This window comes from Aquarana catesbeiana, linkage group LG09, assembly GCF_042186555.1.
Source record: "Aquarana catesbeiana isolate 2022-GZ linkage group LG09, ASM4218655v1, whole genome shotgun sequence".
Classification (NCBI taxonomy): Eukaryota; Metazoa; Chordata; class Amphibia; order Anura; family Ranidae; genus Aquarana; species Aquarana catesbeiana.
This window is the reverse complement of record NC_133332.1, coordinates 163,883,308-163,897,999: the sequence shown is the minus strand read 5'-3', so window position 1 is coordinate 163,897,999 and position 14,692 is coordinate 163,883,308. Positions and strand designations below refer to the sequence as shown.

Here is a 14,692-nt window from a genome sequence, read left to right as displayed (position 1 = left end):
CAGAAAACAAGAGGTATGTCACCAGCACAACAGGAAAATATAAGGGTCAAAAGCAGTGGGAGACCTACCAGGGTTGCAAAGGTTGCACTTGCGACCGGGCCTTAGTGTTCTGCCACTGTGGGGTTCCCCAGCCTCCTCTTGCTGTCCTGCCCCTGCTATTTACAGTGCTGGTCTGGTGTCTGTTTCCTTGGCAGTGGCAGCAGTCTATTAGGACCTAGCAGGGACAGGACAGCAACAATGGTAGTTCTGCCGCTGGTTCACAGTGGGAGGATTCCCCCATCCACCTGGAAAGTGTAGATGGGGGAATTGGAATATTCTTTTTTTTTCTTGTTTGTTTTTTCATTCAACCTAATAGTTGAATGAAAAAAGTGATCAATGTATGTTCTGCCTTAGACCTCTTTCACACTGGGGCATTTTTCAGGCGCTTTTGGGCTAAAAATAGCGCCTGTAAAGCGCCTGAAAAACGGCTGCCCTGCAGTCTCAGTGTGAAAGCCCGAGTGCTTTCACACTGAGGCGGTATGCTGGCAGGATGTTAAAAAAGCTCCTGCAAGCAGCATCTTTGGAGCGGTGAAGGAGCGGTGTATACCACTCCTAAAGCACCCCTGCCCATTGAAATGAATGGGCAGCGCTGCCATAGTGGTGCTTTGCCGGTGGTTATAACCCTTTTTCGTCCGCTAGCGGGGGTTAAATGCACCCCACTGGCAACTGAAAACCTCTGCAAAAACTACCGTAAAGCGCTGCTAAAAATAGCGGCGCTTTACCGCTGATGCCGCCTCGGTGTAAAAGCAGCCTAAGAGCAGCCATAGACAGTTTAAATCTTGGCTGTTTCAGCGAGAACTGGCTGAGGTTTAAACCAATAATGGACAGGCTGAATGTACCAAGTTGATCGATCAATTTGGGAACAACCAGCCCTTCCGGATTCTCTTATGATTATCGCTAGCGGTTGCTATATCAGCTAGTGATAATCGCTATTTGTCAGGAGAATACAATTGCTCAGTGGAAGGGATTCCCCTGTCAGTACTGACTGTGCTGATGGGTGAATCATGCAAGTTTCTTTCCTGCAATCTGTGGTTGCAGGAAAGAAATTTGCACTGTCTATTACCAGTCTGACTGAAACTGAAAGTTTGTAAATGTTTTGGGTGAGAGATGGGAGAGAGAAGGGAGGGGGAGGGAGATAGGGACAGTTCAGTGAATACAGTGTACTGCAGTGTGAACACTCACCCACAGGTCCGGGCTGGAAGATCTGGCATCATTGGCACACAGATGAACCTGCAGCTGCTGGTTTTCATATTTCCCGCCCACACATCCCTCTCTTCAGATACAGCAGTGCTAAGTGTAGTGTGGGTGGGACGGGAAGACAGGAGAGGAGCAGAGATGATAGGAGGAGAAGAGCTGTATTCTCTGATCTACCATCAGTGGGGGGGTGGGTGTGTTTGCTTGGCTGTGTAAGAGTGTCACAGACACTCTTACAGAGCTGCAGCCCCACCAGTCTCAGAATTTACAGGCTGATTCTCCTGTCCTACGGATGGGAGAAATCAGTCTGTTTTTTCACAGTCACTGAGATAATGGGAGGCTTAGCCCGCCCCCCTCCCCCCCCCCCAGTGCTGGTGCAGTCCTTCCTGAACTTTGGGGGATTTCTCCCCCTCCCTCTCTCCTCACTGACACTATATGCTGCATGTATAATACGAGCGGCGCTCGCATAGCCATGGCCGCCTGATCTGCTCCCTCTCCCTGCATCCTCATTGGCAGGGAGGAGAGCGACTTCAGGTCCTGAAGCATATAGTGTCAGCGAGGAGAGAGGGAGGGGGAGAAATCCCCCACAGGACCTATCAGGGGGCTCTGCCTCTCAGGAGAGCCTGTATCCACTCGGCGGCAGCTCGAGAAAGATGTGGAGCACCCCGCTACATGTAGAAAAAAAATGCGTTTTAATTGGGGGGGCACATGGTGGGACACAGCATAATTTTGGGGGGTCAGGGCCCCCTCTGGCCTCCCTTAGTGACGCCATTGCCAACTCCAAGCTGTGTAACTTTGAATGCTTATTGGATTTAAGCATATCAGGTGATGTGTATTTGTGTAATGAGGGAGGGTGTGGCCTAAGGTGATCAACGCCCTATATATCAAGGTGTGCACAGTATTGGGCAGCTTCTTTTGCTCAGGCAAAATGGGCCAAAAAAGAGATTTAACTGACTCTGAATAGTCAATAATTGTAAAAAGTCTTTCAGAGGGATGCAGCATTCTTGAAATTGCTAAGATATTGGGGCATGATCACAGAACCATCAAACGTTGCAAATAGTCAACAAGGTCACAAGAAACCTGTTAAAAAAAAAATGCAAATTAACTGCCAAAGATGTGAGAAAAGTCAAATGGCGAGCTACCAGGAACCAACTATCCTCCAGTACTGTCATATTCCAGAATTGGAGCCTACCTGGAGCGCCCAGAAGTACAAGGTGTTAGAGTGCTTAGAGACATGGCCATCTTGTGCACACATAGATATTCTCCTAAGAAAGCCAAGACCTCAGTTTTACTTTCCTAAATATTCAGGTTTGAGGTTTATTAACATTTTGGATTGAGCAAGAGCAATGTAGTTGTTCAATATTGAAATTAATCCTCAAAAATGCAATTAGCCTAATAATTGTGAACACAGCGTACATGTCATGAATTGTAAACACTATAATAGGGCGTACACACGGTCGGACTTTTCATCTACAAAAGTCCAACGGACGCCGACGGACTAAAGCTGGCTGGTAATCCGATCGTGTGTGGGCTTCTCCGGACTTTCAGCGGACTTTTTCAGCCTCAAATCCGACGGACTTTAGATTTGAAACATGCTTCAAATCTTTACGTCGTAACTACGACGGACCCCGAAATCCGCTCGTCTGTGTGCTAGTCCGACGGACAAAAACCCACGCTAGGGCAGCTATTGGCTACTGGCTATGAACTTCCTTATTTTAGTCCGGTGTACGTCATCACGTACGAATCCGTCGGACTTTTGTGTGGTCGTGTGTAGGCAAGTCCGTTCGTTAGAAAGTCTGCCGCAAGTCCGCCGAAAGTCCGCCGGAAGTCTGTCGGACAGGCTGTCGGACTTTTGTAGACGAAAAGTCCGACCGTGTGTACGCCCCATAACTTTCGCACAAACCAATTAATATACACTTATTGGGATTTTTCTTTAGCAGAAACTTGTTTGCCAAAATTTATGAAGAAATTCGATTTTTTAAATTTTTTTATTGGATATGTTTTATAAATGAAATAAGAAAATACTTTTTTTAACCCCTTCCCGACCAACCACATCAGTTATACTGGGGCAGAATGGCTCCCCTGGGCGAGCCATCATAACTGTACGTCGGCTCTTTAAGATGCTGTAGCAGACGCACACCTGCAGCGTATCCCTGGAGTCAACGTGCGTGCCCGGCGGGTGCTAGTGATCGCTTGTGACAAATCGAGAACCGGGATGTGTGTGTGTAAACACACAAATCCCAGGTCTGTCCCGGATCTCTCTCCTCCTCTAGTCACATTCCCCCCACAGTTATGCCCCGTACACACGGTCAGACATTGATCGGACATTCCGACAACAAAATCCTAGGATTTTTTCCGACGGATGTTGGCTCAAACTTGTCTTGCATACACACGGTCACACAAAGTTGTCGGAAAATCCGATCGCCCTGAACGTGGTGACGTAAAACATGTACGTCGGGTCTATAAACGGGGCAGTAGCCAATAGCTTTCGTCTCTTAATTTATTCTGAGCATGCGTGGCACTTTGTGTGTCGGATTTGTGTACACACGATCGGAATTTCCGACAACAGATTTTGTTGTCGGAAAATTTTATAGCAAGCTCTCAAACTTTGTGTGTCGGAAATTCCTATGGAAAATGTGTTATGGAGCCTACACACGGTCGGAATTTCCGACAACAAGGTCCTATCAGACATTTTCCATTGGAAAATCCTATCATGTGTACAGGGCATTAGAGCACACTGAGGGAACACATTTAACCCCTTGATGGCCCTCCAGTGTTAACCCCTTCCCTGCCAGTGACATTTATACAGTAATCAGTGGCTATTTTTAATTCTGATCGCTGTATAAATGTCACTGGTCCCAAAAAAGTGTCAAAAGTGTCCGATCTGTCTGTTGCAGTCCCGATAAAAATCGCAGATCACCGCCATTACTAGTGAAAAAAAAAATCATAATAAAAATGCCATAAATCTATCCCCTTTTTTGTAGACGCTATAACTTTTGCACAAACCAATCAATATACGCTGATTGTGATTTTTTTTTACCAAAAATATGGAGAAGAATACATATCGGCCTAAACTGATGAAGAAATTCGTTTTTTTGAATTTTTTTTATGGATATTTAATAAAGCAAAAAGTACAAAATATTGTGTTTTTTTCAAAATTGCCGCTCTTTTTTTGTTTATAGCGAAAAAAATAAAAACCACAGAGGTGATCAAATATCACCAAAAGAAAGCTCTATTTGTGGGGAAAAAGAACATACATTTTGTTTGGGTACAACGTTACATGACCGCGCAATTGTTAGTTAAAGCAATGCAGTGCCGTATCACAAAAAATGGCCTGGTCAGGAAGGGGGTAAATTCTTCCGGGGCTGACGTGGTTAAATAAGTAAGTCAGTTGTGATCAAATACCACTAAAAGAGAGCTACATTTTTGTAGAAAAAATTTCATTTGAGTACAGTGTTGCATGACTGTGCATTTACCAGTTAAAATAGCGCAGTGCTGAATAGCAAAAAGTGGTCTTGTCATGAAGGGGTTAAAACCTTCCGGAGGTCAAGTGGTTAAATAAATAAACTCTTCGGTGTGTTTCTCAGCGAACACAATGTACAAGGATATTGAAAATGGAAGTGACATAAATACACACACAGATACACCCAGGTTGAACTGGATGGTGTCTTTATTCAACTTCCTCAACTATGTATGGAACAAGAATTCCACATGGCGAGTGGTCTCCCCTAACAATCACAATACTGGATATTTGGGGGAGCAGTGTTGTATAAGGATTGATAAGGTTTGCTTGATTTTCAGTTTATTGTTACTGATAAAACTGAATTTAATAGAGGTGCTCTCCTTTACTGCATTGTAGGTAGTAACGGGAAAGTTGGCTGATAATGCACCGTATAGTAGAAGTGCATTTCTGGCTTAGAGAGAATCATCCAAGGGTCCTGATGTTGAAAATACATTTAGGTTATATTGGCTTGTTATCATACATAAAAATATGTACAAAACTTTAGTCAGGACTAGAGCTTTTCTTTTTTTATTCATAAAGAGATTGTACTTTAGGGAGGGGGTATATTTAGGGCAGTTTAATTTATTTCATTTAGTGTTCTTTGCATTTGTGTGTTTTCCTTTTTTGCATTTGTGTTTTTTGTGAACTGTTACATTAAATTTTGTATTTTATATCTTCTTGCTGTCTGTTTTTATTTTAAACTCCAATACGATTGAACAAAATAGTGAAATTTCACAGAAAGGTTTTTGTCCAATTTTCGAGGAAATTAATTATTTTGCTCTTCCCTACTGAATTCTGTGTGACGGCACAATAGGTTTGTGCTTTACTAGAGTCAATGCTTGCATTTGTGTGTATTAATAACATTTGAAACTTGCCACAGACTTTAGAGTACTGTTGCCTAATCCTTTGGCAGAGTGACAATTATGTTTAAGTTGGTGGTTACCTTAAGACTTCAAAATGTAAATCATTCAGTTAAATATGTATATGTAATAAACTAATGTTGCCTCCAAAGATAACATCAGCAAAATGGTGGTCTACAGGTCAGTAAGAAAAAACAGCTAGCATAAATGGTTGGGTAGGGATGGATGTAGGGAGTATGGGATGAGTGAGCAAAATTCAAGTTTTGTTGCATCACTGAAATGTTGGCAAAAGTTGCAACATTTTAGCAGAATTTACCATTTGGTAAATTGCATAGGAGTCAAAAGGGAAAGTGATATTAAAGCCTAATTGTAGCTTTTTTTTCAATTATTCAAGTGAATGTTGCTACAGTAAATGAGCAGGGCTGTTGTCAGAGAGGTGTTTCAGACCACTGGAGATAGACTGTTTCTCTCAAACAGAAGTCCTCATTTTCAGTGTGTTGATGACTGTGAAGGTCTGGAGCACTATTAAGGCTGGGTTCACACTATTGCAAATTGGATGAGGGTTTTCCGCATCCAGTTCGCAATATCTCTCTGCTGCGGCTTCGGTGTGAATTTGCACAGGGATCCTGTGCATCTTTAGGTCCGTTTCAGGTCCGAATTCAGCCAAAAATTCAGGCTGAAATGGTGAACGGGGACACACCGGACCCCTGCTATGAGCCACATGTGAAGATAGTGTGAACCCAGCCTAAAGAGGGAAAAAAAATCAGAATATTTTACTCTTATGGTGTCTGACTTTATTTAGCAACACAAAAGAGAAGCTACATTTGGGCTTTGGGGTGTTTTTTGGTGGTTGTAATGGGTGCAATGGACTTTAAAGAAAGAGATACAGTGACAGTTGTCAACAAATCCATTGGTCACAATGTCAGTGCTCAAATGGTGATTGAAGGTTTTATAATAAAAAAACAAAAAGACAATTCATGCAGTGACAAGTCTGACATGGCTTTGTTTGTAAACAAAGTTTGTAAACAAAGCCACGCCATGTCACAAAGTATTGGGGTCTCACAGCTGGGAGCATTCTCCTAGCAGCACTTCATGCCAAAATTAGTCTAATTTTGACTAAATTTCAGCAAAGGCAGAATCACATTTTTTGTATTTTAAAGCGGTGCGGCTGCTAGCTTTTAACAATAGGACACTTACCTGTCCTGGAGTCCAGCGATGCTGGCACCACAGCTGATGTTTCCATCAGCTGTCGGGTGCTGGTGCCGCCATTGCGGGTAAGGGTACCCAGCAGTGTAGCCTTACGGCTTCATGCCGGGAACCCTACTGCACATGCGCGACGCCCCGCTCCTCTCTCCTACTGACCCCTCGACAGGGAGAGGAGGCGGGAGGAGGAGGGAGCCCCGCTGTGAGGTCTTGGGCCGCGGCCCGGACTCCCGGAAGTGGGAACAGGATACCTGTCAAAGACAGGTATCCCCCCCTCCCCCCGAAAGGTGCCAATTGTGGCACCGGAGGGGGAGAGGAGACAAATGAGCGGAAGTTGCACTTTTGGGTGGAACTCCGCTTTAATCAAGTTTGGTAAACTTACCCACTAAACTCAAAGTCAGGGACTAAAGTTTTGGAAATTTTGAGGGATATTTTAACAGAAAGATACATACAGCATACATGTATCTATGTACAATAGAACCAAGAGCATAGACATCATTCAGCAGCTGGCTTGTTTTTTTACCATCCAGATTAATCTTATGGATGATTGTGGAAAGTCTTGTGGCCTAAAATGCATTATGTTTGTTTTTCAATCAGTAACATTTGCTTGAAAAAAAAAAAAACAAGCACAGAGAAGATAAAATACAACTAAACAATTTTGCATTGGCACAACACTAGGTAATAAGGTACATTATTTCCTTTCAAGCATGCATAGCTGAAAAACTATTTCAGCCACATATGGGAAAGATTGAAGCAATATTTACAAAATAAATCTCTGCTGATCTTTTATTTTAATATATCTTTTTCTTGTTACAGAGGTATAACACTGGTGGAACAGCTGATGAAGAAAAAAGTCCCATTAGGAATGAGCTCTTCAATGATCAAATGGCCATTTTACATTTACCAAATCAACTTTGTGATGTTTTCATCGGTGACCTTCTTGATTTTTTTTATAATTGGTAATTAAGAAACTCAACTTTACCAACACAATGATAATACAGATGAACAGCAGTGCTTGCTCTAAATCACAGACAATGTTGATCTTACATTAAATTAATAATTATGGCTCATGCTGTTCTACATTTCAAAAACAAAAAACATTTGGCATACAAAAAAGTAATTTGACCGACTGGAATCAGTTGACCAGCAGATCTAGGTCTTCTGATTTGGTCATACACTGTCATTGCCTTGCTTAGCATTATTCAAAATAAAACTTCAGTTGTAAGTACACAGTACTGCCTCAAGCAATGACTGAAGCCTACTTCAAGTTCCGTGGAAACCGAACTATCTATGTACAGCAGTTTCCAACAGTGGCCACTGAAGCAACAGCCACAACCACAGATAAATATTCTAACCTTTACATGTATGTTGGTTTGTTCTTAGGTCTGCTTGCTGTGCTTCTGGTTCTGTTATTTACTATGCTATTGCGCATCAAGCATGTTATCTCTCCTATTACCACCACTACAGAAAGTTCAGAGATGCCACAGTTCACAGATGTAGAGATGCAAGGAAGGTCTCCAAGTGCCTGATGGATTTTACCAACCTGGATACCTTGCAGACTTTCACAGATTAACATGTGCAATTGCAAACTCTTAAAGCATGCTGACGAACCCTTACGTGACTTACACGTTAACAGGATCAATATAGTCTTCTCAAGCATTTCCTTGTTGAGTAGAAGTACCACATTCTGTTCAACTTCTAAATTCTTTTTTTCTAAAATGCTTACTTTAAGATGACATTGTATATGTTGGTTACTTTTGTATGTATTATAACTTTGGATACAGCACAAGCATACAAGTCAATTGATGCAACAAACTATTACTTGTCACTACTATCTATTTCATTGGGTAATGAAAGTTGTGACTGGATTTTGAGCCTATAATTTAGAGGAATTCACTCTTTATCTAAGCCATGATTTTTAATTTGGTTTAAGTATGTTTAGGACACCAGTCGGCTTCTTTAAAAATGATACAAAGAGCAGGGGTGTTAAGTATCCTATGGTTACATGCAAAATTCATGGTGATGCCAACTAAAGAACAATAAACGGGTATGTGACTAATTGCTGTGGTTTTCTGCACTTTGCACATTGCTCTTTGCCCTAATTAATAAGTCCAAGGGTATATTAAAGTGTAAAGTTTTATGTAAAGTTTCTACAGCTGACCTTCAGCAAATATATTATGTGGTATTATATTTTTTTATGTTACATCCATGAAGACAACTTACATTGTTACATTATAAAAATGAACTAGAACACAAGTGTGACTCAATGAGGGGGCCGATATATCCAAATATAATGGTGGACTTATCTTTTGATATTTTAGACTCATTTTTTTAAATTGCAGTTCAATACCACATACAGGCATCCTTTTGGCGACTGGATTAGTATTTTATAGGATACAGTTGTTCATTACTTATTTTTTGGCAAGAGGTTGAATATTGGTTCATGGCACAAAATGATGCTTTTAGTATGGAGAACAAGCCCTGTTGAAAAATATTGCCATTTATCTCAGAATAACATGAACAGCTCACATTAAAAAATAATAATATTGCTCCTTGACAAACCATGCCTGTCATGGTTAAATAATTGTACAATGGGTGCAAGAAATATCAAGAAAAGAATAAATGATGACATAAATAAACATAAAAATAATGTTACACATTTTTAGCTTCTATATGGAAGCCAGCATGTGTCTGGACCTGAAATGTCTCAGTTTATAATGCATTCCACTGGTCTTATCTACTCTACTTTATTGAGTCAGAATGCTGTTTTATTATAAGCAGCCTATTATAGCTTATTTTCTATTGAATTATTTTTTTATCTAAAGTAATGTTTACATAGTATACAAATATGGAGCAGGGCTTCTGTTTTACTGGTATATTCATCTGTGATAAAAGAGTATCAGGAGAAAAGCAGAAAGATCATTTTGGTTATGAAATACTCTGAGTATAATACTATAAGTTCTGTAACTCCAGTGGCACAGAAGAATATGTAGTGAAAGATTTTCAGGGATAAAACCTGTGGTTGCTTTGTTAAAGTTAGCACAATTGAGAGCCCTAAGTTGTAGGTATAGCATCAGTAGCAATAAGTGACTGAAAAGTAAATTTTTTGCCTTCTCTTCGTATACATGGTGTTGTCTGAGTCTTTTGAAGGGAACCTCAAATGAAGATTTTTGTCATGTACATTTAGCATTGTTGTGCAATTACACATTATAACAAATAAACATACGTTTATTCTGTATGACGCGTGCCAATTGATATTTCTTTTTTTATGCTAATATAATATTAATTTATAGTAAGAAGGCATCTGTGTTTGGTTTTGCCTTCCCTGTGCAAGAATTAGAAATTTTGTCTTGAGTAATATATGATTTGCTGACTGACACCAAGCTCAGTCAACATTCATTTCACAAAATGAGCATTCACTTAATTAAAAGATAGCAAATCAACCCATTTGTCTTTAAGCCTACATTTTAGTTCAGTGTGATCCAGAATTTGCTTGTGTTTTGCTCTGTGCCTGCTGCATGTGACCATACTAGTGAGATATTCCCTCCATTCCTGTGAAGGTAACACAAAGGTTTTTGTTGTTATCTAAATGTCTTGTAACCCTTCCTGTACCTTCATACATTACTATGGATCATCCACCTGGGAGCCATGGCATTGTCACTCACAGCCCTAACTAATTTGATGCTGATTTTCACAGAAAGTAATATGACCATTTAAGGCATACTTCTGCTTTAAATATTTTAATTTACTTTATTTTCAGTCTAGTAATAACAAAATACACACGAAAAAATAAAAGGAACAAGGTAACAATGCATTTGTGTTTTGTTTACTTTTTGATGTTATTTAAATTTTGAGTTTTTCACAGAAAAGGATTGCAAAAAAAGTAACATAAAAAAGTTAAAAAAAAGTTTTGTTGTCTTTTCTTTCTTTCCATGAAAAAACCTTGAGATAACTCTAAATGACACAAAAACGTGTATAGAATACAGTGTTAATTTTGGCAGCAAATTTCGATTTAGTTTTAGTCTTAGGACTAAAATAGCATTTTAGCTTTAGTCCCATTTTAGTCTTCTGCAATTGTTTTAGACGTATTTAGTCGACTAAAATGTCCTATGTTTTAATCGGCTAATTTTAGTCATCTAAAATCTAATAGGTTTAATTAAATTGTAATGCATTGGTTAACATATCTCTACAATTTCCAAATTTATTATATACTGCTGAAGTGAAAAATCTCATATGTTATTATTTAAGATATTGAGGTATGAACATTCACTACAGACCAATGTTAATTTTGAAATCAAATTTCAATTTAGTTTTAGTCTTAGTCTTTTGACTAAAATGCCATTTTAGTTTTAGTCCCATTTTAGTCATCTCAATTGTTTTAGTTTTAGTCGTATTTTAGTTGGCTAAAATAGTATTCATTTAGTCAATTGAAATGTTTTAGTCGTTTTAGTCGACGAAATTAACACTGATAGAATATTATACCTCAACAACTAAAAATTACCCCATGAAAGCATGAAAATCAAGTATTCCCGAAGAGCTGAGACTGCACTATTAAAACTACTGAAGAGTAGAGATTCAGGTAACTCTTTAAACAGCGTTGTTGACAACTCTATACAGTATGCAGTTTCAGTATGCCTGATGTTACAAAGATGAACTGATTTTCAAATATCCTTATTTTTTAACAAATTTGGTCCCCAACCATTTATCCACTAAGATAACAGTTTTAAATAAGTGTATATATCTTATAAAAATATAGACACAATCTAAAAGCAAGTGCAGAGATTTAAACTGAGAGTTAGCCCCTAAAAGTAGGACAGGTATGTGTCACTTTTTTAATGATAAAAATAAGATTTTAAATTACACAACAAAAAAGCACATCTGACAGCAATATCTCTCCAAAAAGACTTCCTGCTGTCTGCAGAGGGACATGCCACAGAGATCGCTATTGCTACTCGAGCCTTTCGGGATAATAGAAACAGACAGGCCCTCAATAAGATATTTAAATATAGCCCAGCCAGAGGGCTCTGGGGAAATTCTTATAGTTAATTGTCCAGAGTTTGTTGCTGTGTCTGCAAAAAATAAGGATTTTGGAATGAACCAAATGCATATACATTAGTATAATACACAAACAAGGTTTTTTTTTTCAGTTTCACATTTAAAATGGAACGTCACTTTCTCAATCAACATTCAATATTTTTAATCCTTATGCTGCTAGCAATAGTAAATAGATAGGAAGGTATATTACACTGAGCTGCAGGAATGAAGCCATGCGAGTTCACCTGAACTTGTACGATTTCACTCTCGCATGTCAGTCCCAATTTCAGCCGCAATTTCACATACATCTGTGCTGGTTTCTGCACAGATGTTAATGGAAATCGCACCCTGAAATCGCAAAAAATAGTACAGAAACGACTTGTTGAAATCGGTGCGGTGCCGCAAATGCAGCGTCGCACCGATTAGGACGGTGCCATTGCTGGCAATTGGCATGTTAAAACACAACAATGTGAACCAGGGCTTATTGTAAAAGTTTAATTGAACAAACTGAAGTTAGAGGCTATGTATACAAAAGATACACTGCGCTAAGGTGAAAATATCAATCTGGAGATAATTAATGCATATGAGGTATACTGAAAATACTGCATAAGCAGCTTATTCAGCCACAGCAAGGCACAAAGGATATATATATATAAAACAAGTGATTTTAAAGTGCAATGTGTAAATAATATACTAGATGTATACCATTAGAATGAGAGTAGCGATTACTGAACTACTACCTGTATATATAACGGATGAAAAAATAATTTGTATAGTCTGAAATTTACAGTGTAAAATATATATATATATATATATATATATATATATATATATATATATATATATATATATATATATATATATATATCACAGTGATAAGTGCAAAATACAACAAAGTGCCAAGTGCCACACAATGAGTAAGTGAATATCAAATCCAAGATGTGATACGTGATGATTAAAGTCCAATATATGAAAGAAATGCACATAAAGTCCATAAAAACAATTCAGAAAAAATCCAACGTGCATGCATTAATGTTAGTGCTTAGTGCTCAGAATTCCATGCTCAAGTGCCATCCAGTGAACCCCCAGGGACAGCAGCTCACCTCAGAGTGTGCGAGACTGAGTCTAAACACGCTTATGAGCCATCACACGGCTCAGTGATGGACTCCAGATACACAGTTTTCAGCAGCAGCTCCACAGTTATGAATACAGGAAAAGAAAAACTGGATAGTGTGATATAGTTTATAAATATTTATTAGAATTAAAGCTCCCTACATTGGGGTACTCACATTTGCAAGGTGCGTGAGTGCACCAATCTGATAACAGTCTCCAAAGTTTGCCTCAAAGATTGCCTGTCAGGAGGGATAAGCTGTGCATTGCATTTCAGTGGAGTGGGATGGCTCATAAGCGTGTTTAGACTCAGTCTCACAGCTGAGTTGCACGCTCTGAGGTGAGCGGCTGTCCCCGGGGGGTCACTGGATGGCACTTGAGCATGGAATTCTGAGCACTAAGCACTAAGATTAATGCACGCACATTGGATTTTTTATGAACTGTTTTTATGGACTTTATGTGCATTTCTTTCATATATTGGACTTTAATAATCACGTACCACATCTTGGATTTGATATTCACACTCATTGTGTGGCACTTGGCACTTTGTTGTATTTTGCACTTATCACTGTGATATATTTATCTACATTTTTTTTTTTTTTTTTTACACGGTAAATTTCAGACTATATAAATGATTTTTTCATCCATTATATATACAGGTAGTAGTTCAGTAATCGCTACTCTCATTCTAATGGTATACATCTAGTATATTATTTACACATTGCACTTTAAAATCACTTCTTTTATATATTATATAGATATATATCTATATATATAGATATATATCTATATATATAGATATATCCTTTGTGCCTTGCTGTGGCTGGATAAGCCGCTTATGCGGTATTTTCAGTATACCTCATATGCATTAATAATCTCCAGATTAATATTTTCACCTTAACGCAGTGTATCTTTTGTATACATTGTATTGCACGGCATATGAAACGTGTTCTGTGCGGGCAGCTAGGTGATTTCCACATTTGAGGCAATATTGGCTCGCAAAACCCCCTTTTTTCTATGAAGTTAGAGGCTGATTGGCTACCATGCACCGCTGCATCAGATTTTACACTCTCCAGTTTTAGTAAATCTCCCCCACAGACTATAGCAAGCATGCACTAAATTTAGTAACATTGGTGATTTCATATAGAATGCATTCCCCAGGGTCCAAATATACAGCAGCCAAGTTACGGCATGCCTGAAATCTCTGGTTATTCTCTATCTAAGCACTTTTAGCTCATCCCAACACTGCCTACCACCTTGATATATATATATTTTTTTAATACATTCTTTATTTATACCAAAATGAGACAGGGTTAAACATTCAGTAGTACAGATCACATTTAAGTTCAGTGATATACGGTGAAGACAGTAGCAAATCTCTTAACATATAAACAATTGTTCACAGAAATATACAGAATAAATATATACAGCATCCAGAGAATTTCCATACATCAGAATAAAGAAAAAGACACAATGACATGTCTGACAAGTTCAGTGCCAATAGTAAAACATATGTACTACAGATCACACAAATGCACCTTCCTTCTACGCCTTTTCATGTCCAGTCACAAACCACTGAATCTGCCTTTAGTTAAAAACAGCCTGTATGTAGGCACCTTTAGATTTTCTAAAAATGCCTAATCAAACTTACATGTGGAAGGAATGCAAGTTTTTCCCCAATTATTGAAGTGTATGTACAGCCAAAACTTTTTTGCAGTTTTGGATGGTGTAGGGTAGGACTTTTGCAAAG

At 38.9% G+C, this 14,692-nt stretch overlaps 1 protein-coding gene across 1 annotated transcript in view; it reads left to right on the top strand.

Annotated features, from left to right (window-relative positions):
* The window catches only part of SERTM2 (serine rich and transmembrane domain containing 2), a 159,022-nt gene extending 148,986 nt beyond the window's left edge, over nucleotides 1-10,036 (top strand). Inside the window, exon 3 of the mRNA XM_073599354.1 lies at nucleotides 7,615-10,036. Coding sequence (XP_073455455.1) covers nucleotides 8,046-8,327 — 282 coding nt within the window. The 5' untranslated portion in view covers nucleotides 7,615-8,045 and the 3' untranslated portion in view covers nucleotides 8,328-10,036. The remainder of the gene's footprint in view (nucleotides 1-7,614) is intronic.
* Nucleotides 10,037-14,692: the final 4,656 nt, after the last annotated feature.